The 27,349-nt window shown below is 36.9% G+C and overlaps 1 protein-coding gene across 3 annotated transcripts in view; it reads right to left on the bottom strand.

Moving 5' to 3' along the window:
- Mbnl3 (muscleblind-like splicing regulator 3) overlaps positions 1-20,709 on the bottom strand; it is a 67,528-nt gene extending 46,819 nt beyond the window's left edge. For all 3 annotated transcript variants that reach the window (XM_013018142.1, XM_013018143.1, XM_013018144.1), the window contains exon 1: positions 19,979-20,709. In XM_013018142.1, the coding sequence (XP_012873596.1) occupies positions 19,979-20,155 (177 nt within the window). In that variant the 5' untranslated portion in view covers positions 20,156-20,709. The remainder of the gene's footprint in view (positions 1-19,978) is intronic.
- Between the last annotated feature and the right edge of the window lie 6,640 nt (positions 20,710-27,349).

Genomic DNA, 27,349 nt, shown 5'->3' with positions numbered 1-27,349 from the left:
CAAGTGGTAGAGTCCAAGCCTTGAGTTGAAGAGCTGAGGGACAGCACCCAGGCCGAGTTCAGACCTCACAATTGACAAAAAAAAAAGGCAATTCTCATGAAAATTTTATATTTTATCTACTGCATTGTTATTCTTCACAGTTTCACTTTAAGTTCTATCCAAGTGAGAAAGAACAAACTTCATAGAACTAGATCTTCCACAGAAATGATACTTTTGTCTAGGCATTTATCTCTCAGTGGCTAAGAAGATGGACAAAGTAACATCCCACAATCATCTTCCAAATACCCACTTCCAAAACTAAAATCTTCAGCTCTTTTCCCACAGCTCCTGGGCTTTCTTTTGTTGGAAGGTTTCACTCAGGCAATTTCTGCAATGAAAACATCAAGCCACGTCTGCCGAGCAGGCTTTCCTACACTGTGACTTCATTCCCTTGAAACTAAGCTAGTTACTTTAGGTTTTCCATGACTGAAGGGTATCAAGTGAGTTTTACTGTACTAAAACTGAGGAAGTAGGAAAGGATTTAGCAATCTGTTTGACTCCTAAGAGTGTTAGTTATGCACTAAGCTGGAAATTCAGGGTTTCCATCCGGCAAAGCAGAATTTCCTCTCTCTAAATAAAAAGAAAGGTTCAAATGAGAATTTCATTTAGACAAATATCTTGCAAATATGTAAATATAAGGTGAGAAAGGTGCTGATTATTGTTCAGATTGAAACAATTTATCACTGAAAGGGTTTGTGTACGACTAAGGATACATACTTATGTCTCTATAGCTTACACCAAAGGTTATATAATATAAAATTATTGATTTAACACTATTTTCAAATGAGGAAGGCACAGATGAAAATCAGTCACTCTTAAGCTAAAAAAATGAAACTTATTTTAGATAAACAGATTTATGAGCACAATTCCACAATGATTATTTACAAGGTCTGACTAAATTCATAAGTTTGAGAGCATGTTACAAACTCCACATACAGTCAACTGTATTAACTTTAAAGTAAGCAGGTTCCTCAAACACCTAACCTATTCCCAAACTAATACCTGAAAGTTAATTTCTAAGCAGAAAGTTTGACTGCCATTAAAATATTTTGAAGCATGTATGAAGTCTATACTGTGTTTGTGGTGATATATAGTTTATTACCAAAAGCCTTACTTTTTTCTTAATATTGTGGACAGGTTCAGCCAGGCTCCAGTGGCTCAAACTTATAATCCTAGCTACTCAGGAGGCTGAGATCTGAAGATCATGATTTAAAAGCCAGCCAGGGCAGGGAAGTCCAAGAGACTCTTATCTTCAATGAACTACTCAGAAATAGCTGGAAGTGATGCTGTGGCTCAAGTGGTAGAGTGCTACCCTTGAGCAAAAGAAGCTCAGGGACAAAACCTATGCCCAGAGTTCAAGCCCCAGGACCGGCAAAAAAATAAAAAATAAAAAAAAATTGTAGGCAGTTTGGAACATCACACAAATCTCTAGGAAAATGCAAGCTCCAAGTGTATTGTGGATTTAAATACAGTAGCATTTTTAGCCTCTTGAGTAGCTAGGATTATAGGGACGGGCCACCAGCGCATGGCTCTTTTGTTAAAATTGGAGACAGGGTCCCTTTATACAACCCAGGTTTACCTCAAATTCACAATCCTCCTGCCTCAGCCTCCGTAGTGCTGAGATTCCATGCATTTTTCACACCATGTTCACCTGAATACTAATGACTAACTTCATGGTGACTTGTGTAGGTGCATTGACTTGTTTATTCTTCACAACTGAGGAAATGGAGGAACTATACCCAAGCTGACAGCACTAAGAGGTAGCAGATCTTAGGCTTAAGTTTTGATGTTAGAGAGCCAGAGCTCACATCCTGAAGATCAAGGCATTTTAATGCATTATAACACTTCAATAGAGCTATATATTAAGGAACTCATCAAACTCTTTCTACTGTCTGAACGACTTTTTCCTCTAGCAAAGACTATTTAACAATTAACTGTTAGGTGTGGCCAGAGACTTTAGGAATCCTAGGTGATTTGAAAACAAGTAGGCAAGGTAACCAAATGTGTAAAATAGCCTTCCATCTTTCTTGAAGTGGGACAGGTAGCATAAACATATCCTGTCTTAGCATAGCATTTTAGTAAATGTTTGCTGAGTAATATTTTGCTACTTAGTTTGTGAGAAGCAGTGCCGAATTACCAGGAGTTGGGTCATGGAAGTGTAAGTAAAAGCCACCATGACCTGAACAGTCTCAGAAATACCCTATGGGGACAGGAAGGAAGTGGGGCTTGAGCAATAAGTATGACTGGGCACTTTGTGGCCATCATTACCACTCTAAGAGAAGAACCTTTTCAAAACACAACAGTGCCTTCTGGAGACAAGATTACTGAAACTACAAGTGTCATTTTGTTACAAAATTGTACAAAACATTTCCAGAAGCAATTCATTCCTCCAGGAACACCAAATAAGAACTCATATAAAACACACACAAACACACACACACACACACACACACACACACACACACACACACACACACAACAAAAACAAAAAAACATCCACCTCACAAAAGACTATCTCACTCAAAGCTAAATTTCCCTACTCATAGAATAGATATATGTGGAGATTTCCCAAATACAAATGGGTAGGTGGCTGCATTATGTAAACATGTCCAAAAATGTAACATAATCGATTCAGACCTATAATTTATCATTCACATTGTTATATAGCCACAGTTGGGAATCTGGCTCTTACCATAATAAGTGACTGAGCAATTGAACATAAATCCAATCATGTACTTACATTTTTAAAGACAATAGTTAGGAAAAGAATAACAATAAAAATCGATTGTTCAATTCACTGATTACTGTTTCATGAATCAATTGGAACAAAGTTGTAGACAGCGAGGGTGTAGAAATACAAAATCCCCCAAAGGCTCAAGTGTTGAAGCCAGATGGTGTCGCTATTGGGATGTAGTAGAGACTTCAGGGGAGGCAGAACCTAGTTAGAGGAGATAGGTCATTGGTCACGTAGCCCTGATGGAGATATTGGGCTCTGGGTTCAGGCTTACTTGCTCTCTCTTGTTCTCTCCCTCTCCCCATCACCCCCCTCTCTCACACACACATGCCATCTACTTGGTTGCCTTAAGGCAACTTCTTCCACTAATCCCTACTTGGCTATGATGTACTGTCTCCTCACAGGCATAAAAGCCCAGAAACAATGGACTGAAACCTCTGAAACCAGGAATCAAAAATCAACCTTTTCTTTGAGTTGATTTCTCTCAGTGATTTGTCACAGTAACAGGAAGCTAATACAGAGGCTATTTATACTCTGAGTTCTAATATATTTGTTCCAAGATAAATATATATTATAAATATATACATTTTGTATAAAATGTGATATATGCTATATAATAGATACTATAAAATCTATAAAATATATTTCATTTAAAATGTATAAATATATAAATTTTATATATTAAATTATAATATATAATATATTACATTTTCCATAAATGCATTTTATTTTTATTTTTGTTTTTTTGGTAGTTCAGGGGCTTGAACTCTGGGCCTGAGCGCTGTCCCTTAGCTCTTCAGCTAGTGCTCTACCACTTGAGCTACAGCACCACTTCCAAATGCATTCTAATATTTATGAAAAATAACTCTAAACTACAATCTGAGGGCTCTGAATTCTAATTATTTTAGTCATGGGTAAGTTATTTTTCTATTTTGTTCATTGACTTCTCTGAGAATAATTTCTGTCTCTATCTACATACTTCATACGTAGGTCCGAAGAATATAGGAACATGGTAAAATTTAGTGCTTTAGAAATAAAATAGTACCAAATATAAAAAGTATATTTATTTTAATCATTACTTATTTGCAATAAATTGAAACACTGATGATTAAATATAGTCTGACAAATTATTCCTAGTTTGTAGCACTTTACCCGTGTAAAGAATGTAATGCATTAAGATGTGCATAGATCTTGATTATGTAAGTAATACTAATTATCGTAAGGGGAGTGAATTTATATAAATATAGAAACACCAAGGACATATCTCTTATTAGAAGTTGAAATTACTGTTAAGTAGTCAATATCTCACAGCTTAGTGGGATGGTAGGTGAAAGGCTAGAGGATACAAAAGTACAGCCAAGCTTTAAGCTTTTTTTTAATTTAAATTTTATTGTAAAGGTGATGTACAGAAGGATTACAGTTATATAAGAAAGGAAAGGAGTATATTTCTTTTTCTTTTTTCTTTTTTGCTGGTCCTGGGGCTTAAACTCAAGGCCTGGATGATGTCCCTGAGCTTCTTTGTGCTCTACCAATTGAGCCACAGCACCACTTCTGGATTTTTCTGAGTAGTTTATTGGAGTTAAGAGTCTCGTGGGGACTTTTCTGCCTGGGCTGGTTTTGAACTGCAATCTTCAGATCTCAACCTCCTGAGTAGCTAGGATTACAGGTGTGAGCCATCAGCACCTGACTGAGTACATTTCTTTTTGAACACTTTCAGTTTACACTTGAAATAACTTAGCAAAAAAATAGCAGGGGCTCTACCACTTGATCCATGTCCCTACCCCCAAATCCAGACTTCTGACTTATTTTAATACTAGAGAAGGAACCCAAGGCATTTCGCATCCTAAACAAGTGCTCTACTCTGAGCTACATCTCTAACTCCACTCCTGTTTCAACTGACAACAAACCAGGACTGGTTTATCTAATCAAGAGTTGCTCTTTTACCATTACAAACTTCTTTCTTCAAAATTTAGTACCAGGTAGCTCAGTAGTGGAATGAAAAGCCCCAGGTTCCACCCTTAACACCTCAGGAAGAATTCAGTGGATAAAAATTCACTTTAGAATCAAAATGAACTAAAACACTCAAAACATTTTTATTATATAAAAAGCATAGAATATCACACTCTTGTACCGATTTTGTTGGAACTTTCCCATGATTTGTATTATATTTTATTTACAACGTATGTTAAAATGACAAAAGTCAGACATGTCTACAGTTCTCGGCAAATTAGAAAGATAAAAAAATAAAAATAAAATAAAAATATATTAAAAAATTAGAAAGATAAAGCAAACTACAGACTGCAAGAGAGGATGATAATGGTGCTTAAAATACTAATAATTAAATGCTACTTACATAAAAATAAAATTGAACCTAATTATAAAACGTGTTTATATCACAATGAAATACTCATACAATTATGTATGCTAACTCAAAAATAAAATTTAATAAACTGTTTATAAATGGTTAACTCATTTTTGTTTTCCTTTTTTCTATTTTCCTTCTCCATAGGCCAAGATTGACTCATCTAATATAAAAATGCATTAGATATAAGTACATATATAAATATATATACATACATACATATATATATATACAATTTATCCTCAAATTTTCTGCATATTAATTTGTAATCACATTGTAGCAACATCTACAATAGAGCCTTGATGGTGCAAAAAGTCACTATTTTTTTCCAAAGGAAATAAATAGCCAAAATAATATTTCTTTCCAGTTTCACACAATTAGACACAACAAGATTTTGCCCAAACATCTGTCATATAATATTCCAGGAGAAATTTCCACATGATCTACATCAAAAAGGTTATTTGTGAAGTCAACGGATTTTGAGAAATGTTGAATCGTATCGCACTAAACTGCTGTCTTTCATGCAGTACCTCTCATAGCCTTTGTTCAGGCAGTAAGTATTATGATGTTCCTTGTACAGAGAAATACAACAGGCTTCTGTAGGATATCTAAGTCTTTCTTCTATCCTTTTTCTTCTACCAAATTGCATTATAAACAACAAGCCCAAAAATGGGCCATTTGAGTCAAGTGTGGTAGTTCAACTCTACAATCATTGCTACTTGAGAGGAAGAGATTTGGGTATTTGAGGCCACTCTCACCCTAAAAATTCCCAAGACTCCATTTCAACCAGTGGCTGGCACAGTGGGCACGTGCTGGTCATTCCAGCAACTACATGAAGCACAAATAAGATCACAATCCAGGCCAGCCTGGGCATAAAGTGAGACCCTCTCTTGAAAGTAATCTACACAGAGCTGGGTGCAGATAGGTCGGGCATGCCTATAATCATAGCTACTCAGGAGCCTGAGCTGAGGATCACTGTTAGAAGGCAGCCCAGGCAGGAAGTCTGTGAGACTCTTACCTCCAATTAATCACAGAAAAAGCTGGAAATAGTACTATGGCTCAATGTGGTACAGCACTAGCCTAACTGAGCTCAGGGACAGTGCTTAGGCCCAGAGTTCAAGCTCCAGGACTGGGAAAAAGAAAAAAAAGGAAAAAAATCAACACAAACACAAGGCAGGTGCATGGCTGAAGTAGTAGAGCAGCTACTTAGCAAGGTGGAGGTGCTGAGTTTTAATCCTACTACCATACACAAAAAACAAAAAGAAAGTATATGGAACCAACCCAGATGCCCCTCAGTAGATGAATGGATCAAGAAAATGTGGTGTGTATACACACATACACACACACACACACACACACACACACACACACACACACACACACACACTGGAATTCTAAGTCTCCATCAGAAAGAATGACATTGCCCCATTTGTTAGGAAATGGAAAGACTTGGAAAAAATTATATTAAGTGAAGTAAGCCAGGCCCAAAGAAACATAGGTCCCATGGTTTCCCTTATTTGCAATAACTAGTATATGTCTGGGACAAGTAGAAAAGGTTAAAAGCTATGTACATATGACCAGATAAGATGAATTTAAGTGAAATGAACCCCAAGATAGGGACACAAGTGGTTTTTTTTCTTTCTTTCTTTCTTGCTATTTCTAATGTATTTATAAGGTACCATGTGATTTTTTTGTTGCTTTGCATGTCCCTCCCCCAACGTATAACTCCGTTTTCACTGTATTTGATGTCAGTATAATTTGTGGAGTGGAAGGAAAAAAATGGTTAAATAGGGATACAGGTTGGCCTTTTGTAACAATGAGATGTACAAGACACTATGTTGAAAAATGAACTTTACAATTTAGGATGGGGGAGTGTAGTTGTGGAGGTGGGAGGGAAAGGATGGTAGGGGAAAAACAAAAGAGGAGGCAACAATGCTTGATAAGAAATGTACTCATTACCTTGCTCATGTAACTGTAACCCCTCTGTACAGTATTTTCATAATAAAACATTAAAAAAAAGAAAGAAGCAAAAAATTAGAATGGGGCCATTTTGAACAGGTGTAAAGAAGAAAGGGGTACTGGGTGAACAAGAAAGTACTAAGAATTTTGTACCTTTGAAACATCAACTTCCATCAACACCCTCCAGAACTGTTATGGCTTTGTCTATGCATATAATTTGTAAAGGTTAAAGTTCATCAGAATCCTCAGGTGGCGTTGTTGAAAAAGAAAAGGCCATTGCTTTAGCAAGTGTGAGCTGAAATCTGAGAATGTATATTTATAACAGGTAGCCACATGGAGCTGGTCTTTTACCACATTTTTGTGAACTTCTATATGAATCTCTGCACTAGAAATGTCTCATCTATTCAGCTATTTCCTGAGCATCTTCTTACGTTACTAATAGTTCAGTTTCTAAAGGGCCATTGTAAAGAGACTCGGATGTCTTTATTCCATGTCTCTGATATCAATAAGGGTGTTCATATTCATGTAAAAGAAGGCCAATCCAGATGGCTGGCTACAAAATAAAAATAAAAAAGATTGGGATTCTCACAATCTTTGCAACTACTCCTAGGAAACATTCATTTTCTGCTTATAGACATAAGGTTATTAGTTGTAACTGCAACTAAAGGTAGGAGAGCTCTGTTTACATGCTGCTTTCATTTCCTCTGTCTGCCTTTCCCGCGCTTTTCTACATGTTTGCTATGGACCCAGATTTAAGTGAACCCAATTCCCAGAAGATCTCCCATCAAATAAATGCTCTTTACTCACTGAAGAAACCCCAATCATTTATAAGTATTATCCCTTCACATCTGCTCCCAAACAGGTATCTGGAAAAATATGAGCTACAAGGGAGAAAATTTATTTCACATCAAATGAACAAACAATTCAATACTGTCCACATGGACAGTCAGAACCTAAATATCAATAGGTTACTAACCCTCCAAGCAAGTTCTGAATACAAAGTTCACCATTTGCACTCCGCAGCAAGACAACAAGCAAAACTATATTTGATACAGCATTGATTTGCTTATTTTTATTCTCTCCACTATGCTAAGGATTGAACCCAGACCTTTCTTCCTTCTACCACTCTCCTCTTTTTCAGAGTGGAGAACATAAACGTCCATTTAAGGAGCACCAAGGAGCTCCTATTCTTTTCTATCTACATTAAGATTTGTCTCTTCTGCACTTACTTAGTTGATTTCTTTATTTTTATTTTAGACTGATACATAATCATACAAAATTAATGGGTTACAATTATATGTGATATCGTGATTCATGTATACATTGTCTAATGATAAGCCTACTTTTAAACTGAGATCCCCAGTTTTTAATAGCGGAATAGTTGGACATCTTTAGATGTCTAGGTGGAAACCTTTCAGATAGCTTACTAGAATAAGAAATCAAGAAATAGAATTAGTCCCTTTCTTGACTAACAGGCTTTGCTACTAATTATACAAATATATTTTTCCAAAAGGCTTGGGAATGACTTATAACAAAAATAACATTCCAATAAGATCATTACAGTGAGCCTAAAGAGCAAGACTGACACATGAGAAGGAGGAATGATGAGAATAATTCTATTAAGAACTTCAAATTTAAGACTAAGGTTAATTGCTGAGCTGACTTTACAAACAGAAGACCTAGCACAAAATCCTAGGAACTCTTCCTTAAAATTCCTTAAAATTAAGATCAGTTAATTTTTTTCTATTTCTTGTAAAAGGAAATTGTTAGGACTAAATTGCAGGGTTTGAGAGCATTTTTTAAGTGTCAGTGGACCGGTTTCTCTGTTCGAGTATTTCTTGGGGTTTCTGTGTTCAGACTCTAGGATTACCAAATATCACTGTACATTTAGGGCATGTTGTTGAATGGACTTTAAATATGTTTTTATTTTATAAAGCCCTATTCTGCAGAATACGACCTTGTACTTGACTCAGAATGGCCTTATTAGAACTAATCATGTTTCTAAGAATACCTCGATTCACTGGCTACCCATCTTCTGTCAAATTCAATCTCCAACATTTTAAGGCCAAAAAAAATCTTGAATATTACTTAGATTACCACACTATTTTTTAAAATTATATTTAATAAAGCCACTCAGCAAACATTTGAAAATTTCTACCTAAGGTAAAAGCACACAAAATGCAACATTTAGAGGACATCCAATAACATTTGGACAAAGAACACTTCTAGGATTATCAGGGATGGAATTACATTTGCAAAATCCAGCAATCAAATCTAGGTTAAATTGTGGTTGAATGAGGAAAGTTGGCACACAGATACATTTATAGGTTTTACCCATATTTAAATGGTAGAAACATAGAGCAGATGGAGTCTCATGGACTTTCCTGCTGGGGCTGACTCTGAACCACAATTTTCAGATCTTAGCCTTCTGACTAGCTCGGATTACAGGCATAAACAACTGGTGCCTGGCTGCGATCAGCATTATTGTTGTTGATGTTTTGTTCTTTTGTTGTTCTGAAATGTTCGAAATTGAAACTTCAATTCAAAAAATTTTAGTAACTGCAACTTAGTGAAAGCAACCTAATGTTAAGTTGAACACAGAAACTGGGGAATCCGGTATAATATCAACTACCTCATCATCTGTGCTTCAAAATGTTTGGATTTCTCAGAACTACAGAATACAAGTCCAAACTCTATACTGGCTTACAGTCCACTATCCTGCAACTCAAGCTCCATGCAGTGCTCTAGAGGACTTAACACTCAGCTATCTCTCTGTCTTTGCTTAGCTTATGCCCTCAGCCTGAAATGTCTACTTTTTTTTTTTGTCAATCCTGGGGCTTGAACTCAGGACCTGGGCACTGTCCTGAACTGTTTTTGCTCAAGGCTAGTGTGCTACTACTTGAGCCATAGCACCACTTCTGGCTTCTTCTGTTTATGTGGTACTGAGGAACCGAACCCAGGGCTTCATGCATGCTAGGTAAACACTCTATCACTAAGCCACCTTCCCAGCTCTGGAATGTCTACTTCTTTCCTTCTTCAAATAGTGCTTTTCCCATGGCTCCATCTTTAAATCCCACAGTTAGATGTAACCCCAGTCACTGCCCTTTCCCTTGGTCTTTATTCATTCCAAGTTTATATACTTGGCTTCTGGCACTAAACAGAAGCAAGCTCATACTAAGAAGTCAGACTTACACAACTTTATCTTCTATGTACAGCGTGTGCAACTTTATATTCTATGGAGCCTTGTGTTTAAGTGGCAATAGGTTTCAAGAAATGCATGTTGAATAAATTGTTTCTTTGGGAAACTGAATGTTATATGGAATGCATAGTGGATTTAACATTAGCATTAAATAATCCCTAATATTTATTTTTAAAAATCTGTGTAGCAAACCACAACTAACAGTCTACAAATGAAGTGTTGTGGAGAAACACAGGCTGTAGGATTTCCATCACTTAAAGGCCACACAAGGAGCCTTTGTTACATCTGTTATTACAAGGCCACATTTCATGTCTTTATGACACTCCCCAATACCATTTTTCACAGCAAATATTTTAGCCGTTACATTTGAAATGTACCCAAGAAAGAGGTAATTATCAAGGATGCTTCTCAGGCTACTTTGGTAAGACAATATTACAAAATGAAAGCATTCCTCCACCAGTGCGATGTTGGAAGAATGAAGATGGGCATGGTTTCAGATGTTTTCAGTTCCACTTAAAATTGAGTTTGTTTCCATATAGCATGCTTTCTTACTCAGTAAAAATGAAATAATCCGGAATTTGCAGAAACTGTAGATCTTACATTTTTATGAAAGCTAAAGAAAATGTGAGTTTACTTAAGCCTGTGATTAAGCATGTACCTTATTAACAGCAGAACAATTCTGAGATAGGTATTTGGTCAATCTTTAAAACAAGAACATGGAGATATTAAATTCCTCAAATTATTTAGTTCAGTGTTACTATCTCTCACACACAGTAACACCAAGTTTTAAGAAAATTGAATATAGTCTTAAAACAATGTGTGTAAGAGATCGCTGGTACAGCTACAATGTTATCTGTGCATTGTATTATGAAGCACATAAAAGATGGATTGAAAGTACAACATTGTAGAGGGGAAAAAAGGGGACTCTAAAGCTATGTGTGGTGGCACATGCCTGTAATCCACAATATGAGTGACCATTTAGAAAATAAAAGATGAACAAACAAATGAAATAATTTACTGTCTTGTCAGAAACCATCACCAAGAAAGCATGAGTTGTAAGCTTAATTACTTCTAGCAATAAAACGTGACCCTGAGGGCAAGAATGAAAGGTGTCAAAATAAAAGTTGGATGATAAATCTGGACTAAATAGAGAAAACAAAACACCAGTTTTTAAGAAACAGAAGACATCTTCTATGAAAGAAGTATAGATTAAAATGACAAGATTATTTACACATGAGAAAACACCAGATGGCTAAGATTCCTCTGAAATATATAACTTCTTAGGTCAAAGGTCAAATGACATACTGAGGTAGAAGATAAAAACAGGATGGACTCAAGGATGATCAGAGAAAAAAGCTACTCTGTTAGAGCAAAATGAACAATAAGAAATGAAGTTGTATTCTTAGAAAAATGAATTGCTGTTTGCAGATGTGCAGAAGTACCTTGTATTTACATTTTACAAAAGTCTTATACAGACAAGAGTAATATTTGAAACAACTTCCCATAGTTATTCTAATAAGGACAGAATTATGTATGTATTTCTCTAACATGCAAGAGTCTCTTCAATACAAAAGAACCGACATAAAACTTAGAGATTTAGGCTTCAGATGTTCGAATCTCTCCTCCTTAAGGGGGGTGGTATTATCAAATTCTGATTAGGGAATACATTCCTAACCTTAGCCTGAGTATTTCCTCACCAGATGCCCAATTGCAACTTGGCTGCAAGGAGGAAAAATGACCTTGAGCTACAATCCCATAAAAGAACATTTGTAAAAAGTGGAGTTAGAGGCCATGTTATTTTCTTAAATATTTGACTTGTTATGAGGCTGACCTGCTGCTATAATATTTTCAGCTTATCTGTGACAGATACCTCCCTAGCTGGCCAGGGCATTGAACTAATGAGCACACAACAGAGTAAAACATCAGAGAGAATTATGTTATAATAACTCCCAATTTTGGACATCTAACTCAATAACACAGTGTTTGAGAAGAAGGATGGACAAGGGAGCAGAGATAACTCCAGGTTCTGCCATTTAGTGATTAACCACAAACCATCTCTTCTTTTACTTCCTTTTCAGGATAAATTGTGCAAATATTTATCAATTAATTGCCCATGAACCCTAACTTAAAAGACATTGTCCAAAAAGAAATGTACTTATCATCTGACTCATGTAACTTCTCTGTACATCGCCTTTATAATATCAATAAAAATAAAAAGTAATAAGAAAAAATATTATTATAAATAGATGATCATAGAAAAGGAAGAGATTAGAAATAGAAAAGGAAGTGATTAGGAAAGGAAATGTTGTTGCTGATGTCTTGTGCCTGTAATCCTAACTACTCAGGGGACTGAGATCTGAGGATCATGGTTCAAAGCCAGCCCAGGCAGGAAAGTCTGTGAGACTCTGATCAACCAATTAACTACCAGAAAACTGGAAGTGAAGCTGTGACTCAAAGTAGTAGTACACTAGCCTTGAGCTCAGGGATGGCACCTAGGCCTTGAGTTCAAGCCCTACAAGAAACCAAAAAAAAAAAAAAGAAGAAGAAGAAAGAAAATAAAAGAGAGGAAGAAAGAAAAAGAGAAAGGAAACGTTGGCTTCTCCTCCAAATCCCCCTCTTTTTAGTACAAAAAGTAAAGGAGTACCATACAACTCCACAGGTAATACTTCCTAACGTCATGTGAAACAACATGACCATATCAGCAAAAGTAGTTTGGTACTTTGGTTTAGTGAAATAATAGCTACTTTTGATGTTTTCTCAATTTCCTTCTCCAAAACAGACTCAAATGATGAGCACAGTGGAGTCTCCAAGGTCCTTTGATAACTGCATATATGACCTTGGGTAAGGGGCCTTCCCCCACTAGCTCTTCAGTTTCTGCATCTATAAATGGAACAAAAAAGTTTTGGATGGAATGGTCTTCCTTCAACAGCCACAATTTCTGATTGGCTCATTTTGTGGTGCTGTTAAAGGCACTTTTTAAAAAGAATTATCTGACCCACTGAGCTGCTGGAGACCATTCCAGAATCTGTCATTACATGAAAATCCAGGCTATCAAGGCTTTATTTATGTTTTGGAGGGATGGGACCTAGGATTCCACACATATTAGGTGATTGTTCTATGATTTAATCTAAATCCTTAGCCTAAATTTTTCTTAACACTGTACCTGAACTTTTTTTTAAAGAAAATAGAAAAGAAAAATAATATTTTTGAGCCTTAAAAGACAGGATATATAAGATGAAAAATGGTAATTTCAAAGAAACATTTTATTTTGATGGGGAATGTAGCTCAGAGGAAGTTTTTGGGTGCAGCATGTCCAAGACCCTGAATTTCACTGCCTTCCCCTCCACTCAAAAACTCATTTGAAATAATTCTGGACTTAATGGGTTTTTTTTTGTCTGTCATGGGGCTTGAGCTCTGGACCTCTGGGCGCTGTTCCTGAGCAATTCAGCTTAAGGCAAGTGCTCTACCACTTGAGCCACAGGGCCACTTCCAGTTTTCTGGTGGTTAATTGGAGATAAGAGTCTCACCGACTCTCCTTCCTGGCTGGCTTTGAACTGTGATCCTCAGATTTCAGCCTCTTGAGTAGCTAGGATTACAGGAGTGAGTCACTGGCACCAGCTTAAACTTTTTTAAGTTTGTATAAATAATACATTGAATCCCTGTATACCCACATTCCTTTACTATTATAAATCTTCATAAGTATGGCACAATGACAAAAGTCAGGAAATTAACACACATACAAGAAGGACTCTTAAACTGGGAACTTATTTTGAATTTTACCCATTTTTCTCTCTAATGTCTGTGACCACAACATTTTAGTTAAGGACTGGCCAGTTCTTCTGTGGAATGTCCCTTCCTTTGTATCATGATCATAAAAGGCAAGGAAAAGCTAAGCAATAGTCAAAGACTGGAGGGAACTAAGGTGCCATGATGGGAAGCTGTAATGGGAGATTCTGCATTGTGGAACAGAAAAGGGACATTCAGAGAAAAGGCTGGACAAAGTCAAATACAGTTCCTAGTTCAGATTGTTGTATAGCGTTAATTTCCTAACTTTGATAACAGTGCTATTTATGATAGATAAGTTGTTAACATCAGAGAAATCTAGGCAAAGAGTATACAGGAATTGTCTACTCTAAATTTTGTAGCTTTGCAAGAAGTATAACCAGTTCAAAAAAAAAGAAAAAGATTAAATAGGTAAAGCTGAATTATTAATATATATTTATTTGAGTATTAGTAGAAATCCTATTTTCTTTCCAAAGAGATTTTGAAATGCCCCCAAAGAGTGCTGACATTTTTTAAATCAGTAAAGGTCATTTCCAGCATCACACACAATAAAAATCTTTAAGTAAGATGTTATTTTCCTGGACTCTAAGGATGACAGAGGTTGCTTCTGTGTCTTTGTCGTGCAGCTACCTGCACGAATCTCTCTGATAGAGCTTATAAATGGTTCTAAGTCTGTGTAATTTGGTGACCCTGGGGATTATGTTGCTAGGAGTCTAGCTTCTATTAAACTTTACCTTAGCAAACAGAGATGAGTCAATATTCAAGGGATGAGTCAATATTCAGTCAAAAATAGTCAATTGTTTATTGGGCAATGCTAGGAATCAAACCCAGAGCCTTACACATACTAGGCAAATGCTTTATTCCTAGGATGCATCCCCAGTCAAAACAAGTAAAATTTTACATTAGTGAAAACTGTTGTGACTAGTAGTGCAAACACAGAAAATAATGCAACTGGGGCCAATTATTACCTAAAAGGATAGATTTATATCCCTTCAATGCTTTCTCATATCTTGATCAAAGATAATGCTTGAAGGCATAGTCTGGATTGCTTTTTTTTTTTTTTTTTTTGTCGGTCATGGAGCCTGAACTGCGGGTCTGGGCACTGTCCCTCAGCTATTCAGCTCAAGGCTAGCACTCTACCACTTGGAGTTGTAGCACCACTTCTGGCTTTTTCTGCTTATGTGGTGCTAAGGAATCCAACCAGGACTTCATGCATGCAGGGCAAGCGTTAAACCACTGAGCCACCTTCTCAGCCCCTGTGGACTGCTTTTAAAAAATAATTCTATTATTATTAAGGTGTTGTGTAGCGAGGTTACTATTTCATAAGTCAGGTAATGAGTACATTTCTTTTTTGGACAATGTTATCCCTTCCTTCACTTTCCCCCTCTCGTCCTTGCTCATAGGTCATTTTCACACTCTACTGAATAGCATGACTACATTTGTTTACTCTTCCTCCCTTTATGCACATCCCCATAAGAAAGAAAACTCCAAAGCAAAAACAAACACCACCACCAACAACAACAATGATGATAGCCACAAAAATGTGGATTGCTTTTTATGTGCATGTCTCTTATCTTTTTAGGAATGTATATGAATTGATATGATTATTCTCTGATTATGCTAGCTGCCATTGACTTAACTAGGAAATAATTGTTACAAAACCACCCAAAGTGGTGAGTTCAGTGGGGAGACACGATGAGTTTTGATCTGTCATTATAAAGTAATGACAGCATTTATATTCTTCCTGGATAACAGCTGGCTGATATCACACACTATCTTAAATATGGAATGGAAGGTTCAAGACTTCATAATATTGCTGAAGATGAGGAAGTTGACTATGAAAACAATCATAAAAATTGATTTTATTTTAAAAGCAACATTCCTTTGTTTAAGCTAAGACCTATACACTAAAATTGCCAATCTAGATCAATGGCAAACTGTAAATATCAAGAAATCAGTGCAGAATGGATTAAATTATACTTTGAAAGAAACTTTTTTTAATTTTAAATAAATTATGCTAAACAGACAAGGCAATCAAGTCAAAAGCAGCTGCATACCAAAATGACATGAGACTCTTCTGTGTAGCTGGAAATGAATGTAGATCTGGCTCATGGCTTATATTTTCTATCTGAAACGAGTGCAACCTTCATAACTAAATACTCAACATTGATAAGGCACAGCAGCTCAGCTCAATGCACAATCAACCATCCGGATCACCCTTCCTATTTTTGTGACATTCCCTCACTATGAGATGAGTGAGAGACATTGTACTTATCTATTATGAAGGCAAAGATCCATCCTCTGGTAGAGTAGCTAGTGCTAATAAATCCTTACAAAAACAAAACAAGAGAAAACAAAAGCTGCAGCCTAAAACTCATCAAATGATTGCCTCAGTTATTTAACCACTCATGGAAGCAAAAAATAGTACATGGATAAATTTCAATGGTGCTTCAATTATACAAACTCAAGAGTAGCAGCTTAAGCTATAGTACCCACTGAGGTACATTCCTTTGTGTATTGCAGATATGACATTAGTACAATCTAAATAGGTCAAGTACCCTCAATCTAGTATACCTTTCATGTGCATTATGGATAACAAATGATATGAAGGAGAGCTATAAAGGCTTTATGCAGACATGGAACTCTAAGGAGTGTGTTATCTAAATGGCAAGTTAAATAACTGTTTGATAGTCTTTATATATTTGAATATTAAGGTTTTCAGGTAAAACCAGAGAGCATAAAGATTATGCAAATCATTTTTATCCTGTGTGACTCATCATCAATGTATTAACACAATACAAAAATTATTTTTAAATACACTACATACAATGAGTAGTAGACTGCTTATTTAAATAATTTAAGTGGCTTATTTATATCCATTAGCCATTATCTATTTAGTGTCTGAATTAAACATTTTCCAAGATTTCAAGTACAGCATACATTTTGTAAACAATTGTCTTCCCTTTTATTTTCTTCAAAGTATTTGAATTTTTGTGTGTGTGCCTCTCCTGGGGCTTGAACTCAAGGCCTAGACACTGTCGTTAGCATTTTTTGCTCAAGAATGGCACTCCACCAATTGAACTATAGCTCCACTTCTTGCTTTTTGGTGGTTAACTGGAAATAAGAGTCTACTAGACATTTTTGCCTAGGATGGCTTCAAACTGTGATCCTCAGATCTCAACCTCCTGAGTAGCTAAGATTACAGCCATGAGCCACCAGCATCCGGCTACTCTTTTCTTTTTAAATGACAACACTGACCTAAAAGATATCAATGATTAGGAAGTTCATGAATTGTTTCCCATTTTTCTCTGATGCCTGGAAAGACAGAATCTTCAATGTTAAGGAATTCTATATTGGAGAGTAAACTGTTTCACATCGAAATGGCTTGAAGAATTACCAACACACACATACACACACACACACACACACACACACACACACACACACACACAAAGTAATTATATTTGGCATGTTCATTTGAGACATTAGGTTGTAGGTTTAAATCATAAGCCCTAACTAAATAGAACTCCTTTTTTTGCAGAATCTCTACTTCATGAAGATAACTTCTCATTTAATTCACTTTTGTATTGATACAGTTTATTTCTGGATTTTCCATAATAATCCAGGAAGTTAGGCAGAGAAGAAAGGCATTTCTATTGGTTAGAAATAACATGACTTAAAATACGTGAGATTAAAGAGACAAAGATCAGACACAGTAGTGCTGGAATTATATCCAAGACCGCTTGAAGCAACACATGCAAAAAGCTCAGTATATGGCCTGACCCTGTGTATGGACAGAATAAAAGAAGTCACCTTTTTTCCCTTTAAGTAGCTCAGTGTTTTTTCTACTTTAACTCTCTGCTTAGTGCAGTAGATTGAAGTAATAATACAGAAAATAAATACAGATGAACTCCCAATGATTCAAAAATGAAGAAAACAAAATAAGCCTTTTAGACAGAATATCTGCTGCAAAGAACGGGCTGGGAAGGTGGCTCAGTGGTAGAGCTCTTGCCTCGCATGCCTGAGGCCCTGGGTTTGATTCCTCAGCACCACATAAGCAGAAAACGCTGGAAGTGGCACTGTGTCTCAAGTGGTAGAGCACTAGCTTTGAGCTGAAGAGCTGAGGGACAGTGCCCAGGCCCAGAGTTCAAACCCCACGACTGACAAAAAAAAAAAAGCAATTCAGAGATGTTTCTGTGTTAGTAATTATCTTAATCTTTACCACAACATATTTCCATTATTGAATTGGAATGGTCTACAATAAAAACAAGTAACCATAAGGCAATAAAAGTAATGTCTCAAGTATATCCTGAGCATCCCTAATCCGAAAACCCTAAATGCTCCAAAATGCACAACTTTCGTAATACCATCATGACATCACATGTAGACAATTCTTTATGACTGACCTCATGTAATAGCTGCTGTCAAAAATATTGCACTAAAAATATTGTATAAAACTATCCTCAGTGTTTACATTGTGTAGGACATAAAAATTTTGGATTCAGACCCAGGTCATGGGCACAACATAGTTCATGTGCATAAAAATATTCCAAAATCAGAATAACTCTGGCATCTGAAATACTTCTGGTCCCAAGATAAGGAATACGCAACCTGTTGTATACCATTTGAGAAACTCCTACATGAGGGGATACATCTCCAGTAGGCAAGTAGCCATAAATAAAAATGATAATGAGGTAAAACTGGTCATGATGAGGGTAAAACAATATAAAAGAATTGAAAAGGTTCTTGTTAAGCTTAATTGATGTTGACATCTTTTGAAACAGATGTCAAATGCATCATAGCAAATCTTATTAGTTAAACTAAGAATCCAGTTTTTGCTTCTATGCTTGCATATGTACATCTTTATACTTAATTTGAGGGTAATTATGGATAAAAGCATGAAAATCAGTATGTTCTCTTGTTTGAAAATCATGCATCCTACTCTACATAACACTTGCTCTGACCTCATCTTTTTGTTTATACTCTACTGAATATGGAATATTCAGCTTTGATGATCTTGGCAGTAGGCCTTTCCTTACAAAGATACTCACAAATCTGAAGGTGACCACTCAGGAGTTCAAGAAGAAAATTAAAGGAACCGAGTTTTGTAGCAGCAGGATTAAGTTAAAGACCTCCCCCAAATCTGACTGGTCCTTATCAAATGTGTCTTCACAATATGGATAAGAAATATATTGTAATTCACTAACATTCTTCTCTGGGTAATAAGAGGATTTTGATGACTGTATTAAAAAAGTGTAGATCCCATACAAAAAAAAAAGTGAAAGGATAGCAAGGCTGCAATCCTTTCCTCCTACAAAAATTCTTGATTTTTTAGTTGTATTTTGTTCTTGTCTTTTCTTTTTTGGTACTGGGGATCAAATCCAGGATGCTGCACTCGCTAGGCAAGTACCTTGCCACTGAGCTACATGCCAGCCCAAAATCTTGAATTTTTATCCTTTAAATATATCTATCTCCCTAAGTAGGCTTTGGTGGATGGGGCTTCTAATTAGCTTAGTTCTACAAATATGAAGTCTACATGTCCCCTTTTTAAAAAACCCTATTGTCACTGCTTGATTTTGCTATCGTAGGTATTCTATATATGTTTATCTGAACTAGGAAAGGGAAGGGGAACAAAAAAAGGGTGAGACAAAGGACAAAGGAGGAACCTATGCAATGATCTGTACAACTTGGGAGGGGGTAATAGAGGTAAGGAGTAACAAGTTTGACAAGAAATGTACTCACTATCTTACTTATGTAACTGTAACCCCTCTGTACATCACCTTGACAATTAAAAAACGCTTCCCAATTTCATACTGTTATTAACTGTATTCATTACATCACATTTCAGAAAACATAAAAATCAACACATTGAAATAATCATGTGCATTTAGATGGCACTCACCTTTAGAGAATCAAAACAAGCCACCACACGGCCATTTTCCACGTGGCAAACTCTTGACGGATGGGCAAACCTGCACTCAGTTTCAGCTCGAGAGCAAGTTCCTCTCTGAAATTCTCTACAGACTTCTAAAGTCAGCCACTTGGTATCACGGATCAGGGCAACATTGACAGCCGTCATATTGAAAGCAAAATTACAATTCAGTGTACCCTCTTTGGGACAGTATGACTATGGATTGGTAAAGGAATCAAAATGAACTTGAGCTAAATGTGAAAGCGAGAACAGGTTGCTTTGGTGCAGTCTACTTGTTAGCACTTAGGTTTTTATTTGAGTCGAATCTGAACAAGTCAAACCAAAAAAAGTAACTTATGAAATCAAGGTTTTTATCACAAGAACTAAAAATCAAATTAGAGACCAACTCTTAAGAAGGCAAACTGTAAAGGTTAAGATATCAAATGTTGTATTTTGTTCCTTTGCTGAATTTGTTTCAAATAACTGGCAGACTTTCAAAAGAATTCTGAGCTGTCTAGTTGATGTTTTCAATTATTCTTACAAAAAAAAAAACATATGCTGCTGGCTGCCCTTCAATTTGGAGAATGGTCTCCGATCAGGGAAAGAAAAAGTCTTTCTCCTTATTTCGTAGCTTGAAAGAATAAAGGTGGGCAGGATGTTATCTAAAATTTTTTAAAAAACAACAGCTTGCTTCGAAGTCAGGGGGAGGGGAAATGACTAAGACAACTGAGAATCACAGGAAAAAAAATAAATGGACAAGTTGCTAAGAGTCAAGTACAAGCACACCAGTTTGGTAGGGGAACAGGGGAGGGTGTATGGAAGAGGGGTTTGAAAAGAGATAGCTCTAGAGTAGAATCCAAGCAGCAGAGTTTTCAGAAAAGGCACTTTTCAGAACCTGCAAGAAAAAGATAAATGAAATTAGCTAAAACACTACAATGCTTCCATTACCAACTCTAGATTTGGAAAGAAAAGCAACCATATCTTTCACAAAGCAGGAAGCATCTTCAGACAGACAGTACAACACAGTATAGTTAAGTGATTGTCAGTAAAAGGAGCATTTCCCAGTGTAAAACTACAGAACAGAAGGAAACCACTCCTTAGATTTACTGCTGGAGTACAAAAGTGGGCAATGGCCCAGTTTTTTAAACGATTGTTTAAAAACAATCGTTTTTACTTTACTGTCAAATTTTGCTTTGGTGCAAAAAAAAGACCATAGCTTAACATGATGGGCCCTTATGTATTAATAATCCCACTTAATGTGTCTCCACTTGTGAAAGGTGACTTGTACTTGTACTGGAAGTGTCATTGTTGCTAATTACATCTAACCGTCATGACATAACTAGCTGTAGGCTCACTACATAGGAGTTAGGGTGGAGAGGGAAATAGAAAATGTTCATCAGTTAAAAAAAATACTTGAGAAGATCCTAGAGTGTTTTTGCTGAGAATATTTCTTACTATATGAAAGGAAGTTGGAACAACTCAGAACAATTTGGCTCGCACAAATAAAGCACAAAGCATAGCTCAATAATACATTAAATACTGGAAAGTTTGAAGGTTCACACTTGAACTCTGGGTCAACCAGCAACAGATACATGCACTGGTGGTCCATGCCTGTAATCCTAGCTACTCAAGAGGATTATATCTGAGGATCACAGTTTGAAGCCAGCGTAGGCAAGAAAGTCTATGAGACTCTTATCGCCAATGATCCAGCAAAAAGCTACAAGTGGAGGTGTGGATCAAGTGCTAGAGCACTAGCTTCGAGTGAAAAAGCTATGGGATAATGCTCAGGCCAAGGTCAAGCCCCAGTGCTGGCATCCAAACAAAAAAAAAGTTTTGCAATGAGCTAGTGACAATGACAATAGTCTTTAAATATACTAAAACACATTCTCTGAACTATGCACTCTAAATGAATAAATTGGATAGTCTGTGAATTGTTCCTTAGTAAGGTTATATATATTTTTTAATCTAAAGATACAGGACAATAAAAATGTCTGCTGTACGATATGATTGGCTACCCCAAGCTTTCTTAGACTCTCCATAGACATAAAACCTTCTTAGTAATTTTAGTTAAGTTTCAAGAGTAAAGCAGTTTACGGACTGTAACTGGCTTCGTGTGTTAAGGAAAGGACTCTGCCAAGAGCACATTCTAGGAGCTTGTAAGTTTACATTCAAGTTGAATCCCACAACTAAACACATGGGAAAGAAAAACAAGCAAAGAAGATATATATATGAGGGTGGAAGTCTTGCTCAGCACATAAACAGTGAGGATCTGGAGGGAGACTTTTCTACCAAGACCTGTCAAGTATAGAAACAGATAATAAATAATAGACTTGAATTTTGAACTTTTACCAATGAAAAATGCAAGCAGGAACTGGCCTCTGGCCATTCATTTTATGTAACATAAGGAATGGGGGAAGAAGGGGTTATTTTTTGGTCAGGGGGAGCCTTTAACCTCAGATGGGACCCTGGCCAATTCCTCAGTGCAGTTCCAGCCAGCACATAGCTTCCTTTTGACTGGAAGTATTTGGGGGCACTGCATCTGAAAGAGACTAGATGCAACAACAAAAGGAGCTGGTGTAAGGATGGGAACAGGGTCTCATGCAGTTCTACTTGTCTGACTTTAAGCAATAGGGTTATATTAGAAAATAGTTAAGTCTTTATTAACATCAAGTGTGGTTATACAAATGGACACTGTCAATGTTTATAAATTGGGTACTTGGTCAAAATAATGCTTGAGAAACACTAAAAATGAAAAATATCAGGGGGAGGTACCCAATTTCCCTGTATTCTTAAGATCAATGTTATTTTGGGAGAAGTACAGCTTTATCTTCATAGCCTTGGATTTAAGTACAGGAATGAAATTTTAATTTTTATAATTTATAGTTCCCCAATGTAGAGCATGGAAAGCTGCCATGCCTTTGTGTATTTTTACTTTATTGTATTCTCCGTCTGCATATGCTTGAGTTGCATTCATCTTTGGAGCTCTCAAAAATACTCCAGTCCTTTTTTGGTCTCTTCAGTGCTGGGTATCAAACTCAAGGCCTTGTACATGCTGTCTCAAAAATACTCTAAGCTGGGCACTGGTGGTCATGCTTGTAATCCAACCTACATGGGAGGTAACGATCAGAGAATCAAAGTTCAAAGCCAGCCTGAGCAGAAAAGTCCTTGAGACTCTTCTCTTCAATTAACCACCAAAAATACTGGAAGTGGAAGTATGGCTCATGTGGTAGACTTCCAGCCTTCAGCAAAATAGCTACCCAAGAGAGACAGGCCCTGATTTCAAGCTCCAGTACCAGTACTGGCGCACGCATGCAAGCATGTGTGCATGCCCTCTTGCACGCGCACACACACACACACACTCACTCACTCATATATACACAAACACATACCCTAAAGCATTAGTGATAAGTTGAGTATGCTGATGAAGGAAATGAAGTCCACCAAAGTAAAATTACAATTTGACCCCTGAATGGTTAAGTCATGACTAGGCTAAAACCTCTGACTGAGTCTCATGCATAAATCTCAACAGAAAATGTAGGAGTCGGCATTTCTTATCTTCCAGAGGAGTTATAAACAAGGAAACCAATGATTTCCATACAGTATATAGGTTTCCTTCCCCATTTTGCTTCTTTATTGTCTTAACATTCCTCAGTTGGGTTGGGCTAAGAGTGATCATCTATGTACCAGGTGTGAGACATTCTTCTAAGAAGACATTGCCCAAGATTGATCAGTCCTCTACTTCTGTAGAACTTCTTATGTTCATTGAAATAGATCAGTGACATCATCAAGTAAGTGGAATGATGGTTAGGGTTTATGAAGGGAAGGAAGTAAACACTAAATATCCAGCTTAAACACAAGCTTCTAGTTGACTGTGAATGGAAACCCAGGTATTGTCACTTAATACTCTGAACTCAGACATGATTTTACAGAAGTGAGTCACCAAAAGAAACACCTCAAAATTACTCACATTGTTTTCTTGCTCTTTGAATTCCTGTTGGAGAGACACTACTGGTCTCACCTTACACATAGGAAAATGGAGGTAGACAACGTTGAAGGAATTTTAACTTGCATAGCTTTGTGTAGGTGGTAGGTGATAAAAAAAAAACCCCATGGTTTAAATTAAACCTTAAGCTGTTTAGAGTTTTAGTCACCTATCTTGGATTTGAATCCCCTGCACAGGTAGAGTATTTGCTCACAATCTGAGCCTTCAAAATAATGCTCATGTCTGAGACTGTGAGAAAAGACATAAAGAAACTATAAACACTTAAATGTACATATATATTATACTCACTGCCTAGCATAGCCTTTGAAAAATTAGATTATAGATTTTAAAGAATTCACTTTTTTTCTCATGGTCAAAGTAGGGGCCAGCTAGATGTGGTTCCCCTTACTCCAGAGACAGAGATTGGAAGGATTACATTAAATGAGTCTATATCAACCAACAAGCTAGGCAAGGAGGCACATGCCTGTAATTTCAGCTGCACAGGAGGCATAAGTAGGAAGATCACAGTCTGAGGCTGGGTCCAGGCAAAAAGTGTGAATGAGGCCATACCTAAAAAATAACTAAAGCAAAAAGAGGGCTAGGGAACATGGCTCAATGTCTGTCTAGCAAGCGTGAGGCTTGGAGTACCAACCACACTACCTCTACTACCACACTACAAGAAAGAAAAAGTTTGAGGGTAAAACAGAGAAGGAATTTTTGTACTGAACTAATGTAAGTATGAATTTGTTCCAGAACTGTTTGAAAAGGCACTATCAATAAGTATTTTTGTCCCCATTTCCCCACACACTTCCCCACACACTTTCTTGATCTTATTTCTTATGCCTTCCCTCCAAAATCCTGTATATCACATAGAAACACAGCCATGCTTGATTGGTCTCAAAGATCACAAATATATTATTTTTGCATCAGTGGCTCATGCCTGTAACCCTAGCTACTCAGGAGGCTGAGATCTGAGGATGGCAAATAACCAGCAAAAAGCCAGAATCAGTGGTGCGGCTCATGTGGTAGAGTGCCAGCAAGGAACACGAGATCCCAGAGTTCAAAGAAATGTACTCATTACCTTGCCCATGTAATCGTAACCCCTCTGTATGGTATTTTCACAATTAAAAAAAAGAGTTCCCATAGTTCAAACCTCAGTACCAACACACACACACACACACACACACACACACACACACACACACACACACACACACACTATTTAGCATCCAAACTCAAGCCCACAACTGAACAGGCATTCCTTTAAATGCATTTGTCAAACTCCCAAAGAAACCATGAAAACAGTGATTTCTTTCTTTCCATTTGATACTTTGTTTAATATCTACATGACTTCTGAATTTCTTGTGGCCATTGACTTTGGCTCTCCAAATGTCTTCCACACCTGTCACACTGCTTGAATTGGCACCATGACAAGATTTAAAAGCCCGTGTGATTTCAAATTTATTTGGGCCTGGTTTCTTCTCATGCTGTAGTTCATGACCCACCCCTGCATATACTTAGAGGCATAGGTAAGGTGGGAGGCATTGCAGAGGATAGCTCTAGCCACAGAGGCATCCTATAGTAAACCCAAGACTTCTGCCCAGAAACAACAGGGCTGCAAAAAAAAGGAGATTTTGCCTATTGCAGAAATTTTTCATCATTTTTATAGCCTTGTGGCCATTTTTTTAAAACAATACTCCTGGGATAAGATGCATTGTAGCCATAAGTTGCTTTGTTAACTGGCAACTCCTTTGTACATCTACTGAAAAAATAAATAAAACAAAAATTTTAAAAAGAAAGTTTATATGCTTTTTCCAAAACACAGCAAAGTCCAAGCAATGAAATGATCTACATCTGAAGTGTGTATCTAAATCAACTGTCTCGATTTCACTGGAAAGCTGGTGGCTGTCGGAAAAGCAGTGACATAATGGGATCCCAAACAATACTGAATCTTGTTTCCTATTTCCCCTCAACAGTGTTCTCCCATCCCCCACCTCATTTTTAGCAGTACTGGAATCTGAACTCAGGAACTTGTGCTTGGCAGGAAGGCGATGTATCACTTGAGCCATGCCCTCAGCTGAAGTTATCTTCCTTTAAAGGCTCCTAAAGTAAGAATTTTACTTTTGGTTCATATTCGAGTGATTTATGCAAGACCGAGAACACAGACTTTCCTTTGTAGAAAAGTTTAGAAGAATGTTTATAATAGGCTGCTTTTCAACTATCTTTTGAGTGTAACACACACACCAACACACACAAGTAAAGAAACAAAGGTAAAGAAAAGATAAAAAAGAGTATATGATAAAAATTTGGCCATTTTATGTGGTTTACCTCAGTAAATGGAAAAGTAAGTTCTCTACCTATTTTTGCAAGGCCTATAAATTAAATCCAGACTTCAAGTTTTTAAAAAAGGGGGTATACAAATTAGGTATTCAACAAATACTGAAACACTCCAACAAACTCTTAAGAAGCTCACAGCAGAGTTATGGAAGCCATTGTGAGACAAAGTCACCTCTATTGATTGCTTTAACTTTGAACAGAGCCCTGGAAAGGGTTCATCTACTTGGCTAAAATGCCTGAAAAATGTTAGTGTACACATGAAGAGCACATGATCTAATTTCATCACATCTGATATCTTGGCAATTTGTGTTCAGAATGGGTAGGCACACTCCCAAATGTTTAACCTAATTGTCTTGGTTCATTTGGTTCCTTTCATGAGCAGTTCCCATCCGTGTTGGTGCGTAATTCCAAACTATGGAGATATTTTCACACTCCTGAAAACCAGAAGGGCGCTTTGGGCAGCTTTGAATCCTTAGGGGAAAGGCAATCCCTTGCTTCTGATGTTATAAAGACTTATTGATCTCTGGAGGTCTGTGTTTTCCACTGATTTCAATGCTACCTTCTTGACACTGCCTGTTCATTTCATAGAACAGTGCCGTCTTTGTACGCATACTTCAGTTCCAACTGCTTACAGTACAAGCTTGAGCTCTGCTTTTTTATTGTGATCTACATAATTCTGTTTACTTTCTCTCTTTTTTCATATCTGAAACTGGGACCCAAACTCCACACCTGAAGTTTCACTCAATGGCTAGTGTTCTATCAACTGAGCCATTCCTTCAATCCCTTGTCTATTTTCTCTTAGATGCCAGGTCAAATGACCTGCTTAGAATCATCTGACCCCTCATGGTCATTAACTCTTGCCAATTAATATTTTCAAGATCTGGCACATTTCTCATTAATGTGTTTTTATACACTTTCCCCTTTTACTAACTTTAAGACTGTGAGGGGGCTGGGAAGGTGGCTCAGTGGTAGAGCGCTTGCCTTGCATGCCTGAGGCCCTGGGTTCGATTCCTCAGCACCACATAAGCAAAAAGAAAAAAGCC

The sequence above is a fragment of the Dipodomys ordii genome, unplaced genomic scaffold (assembly GCF_000151885.1).
Source record: "Dipodomys ordii isolate 6190 unplaced genomic scaffold, Dord_2.0 Scaffold38, whole genome shotgun sequence".
NCBI classification, from domain to species: Eukaryota; Metazoa; Chordata; class Mammalia; order Rodentia; family Heteromyidae; genus Dipodomys; species Dipodomys ordii.
This window is presented reverse-complemented; position numbering and strand designations above follow the sequence as displayed.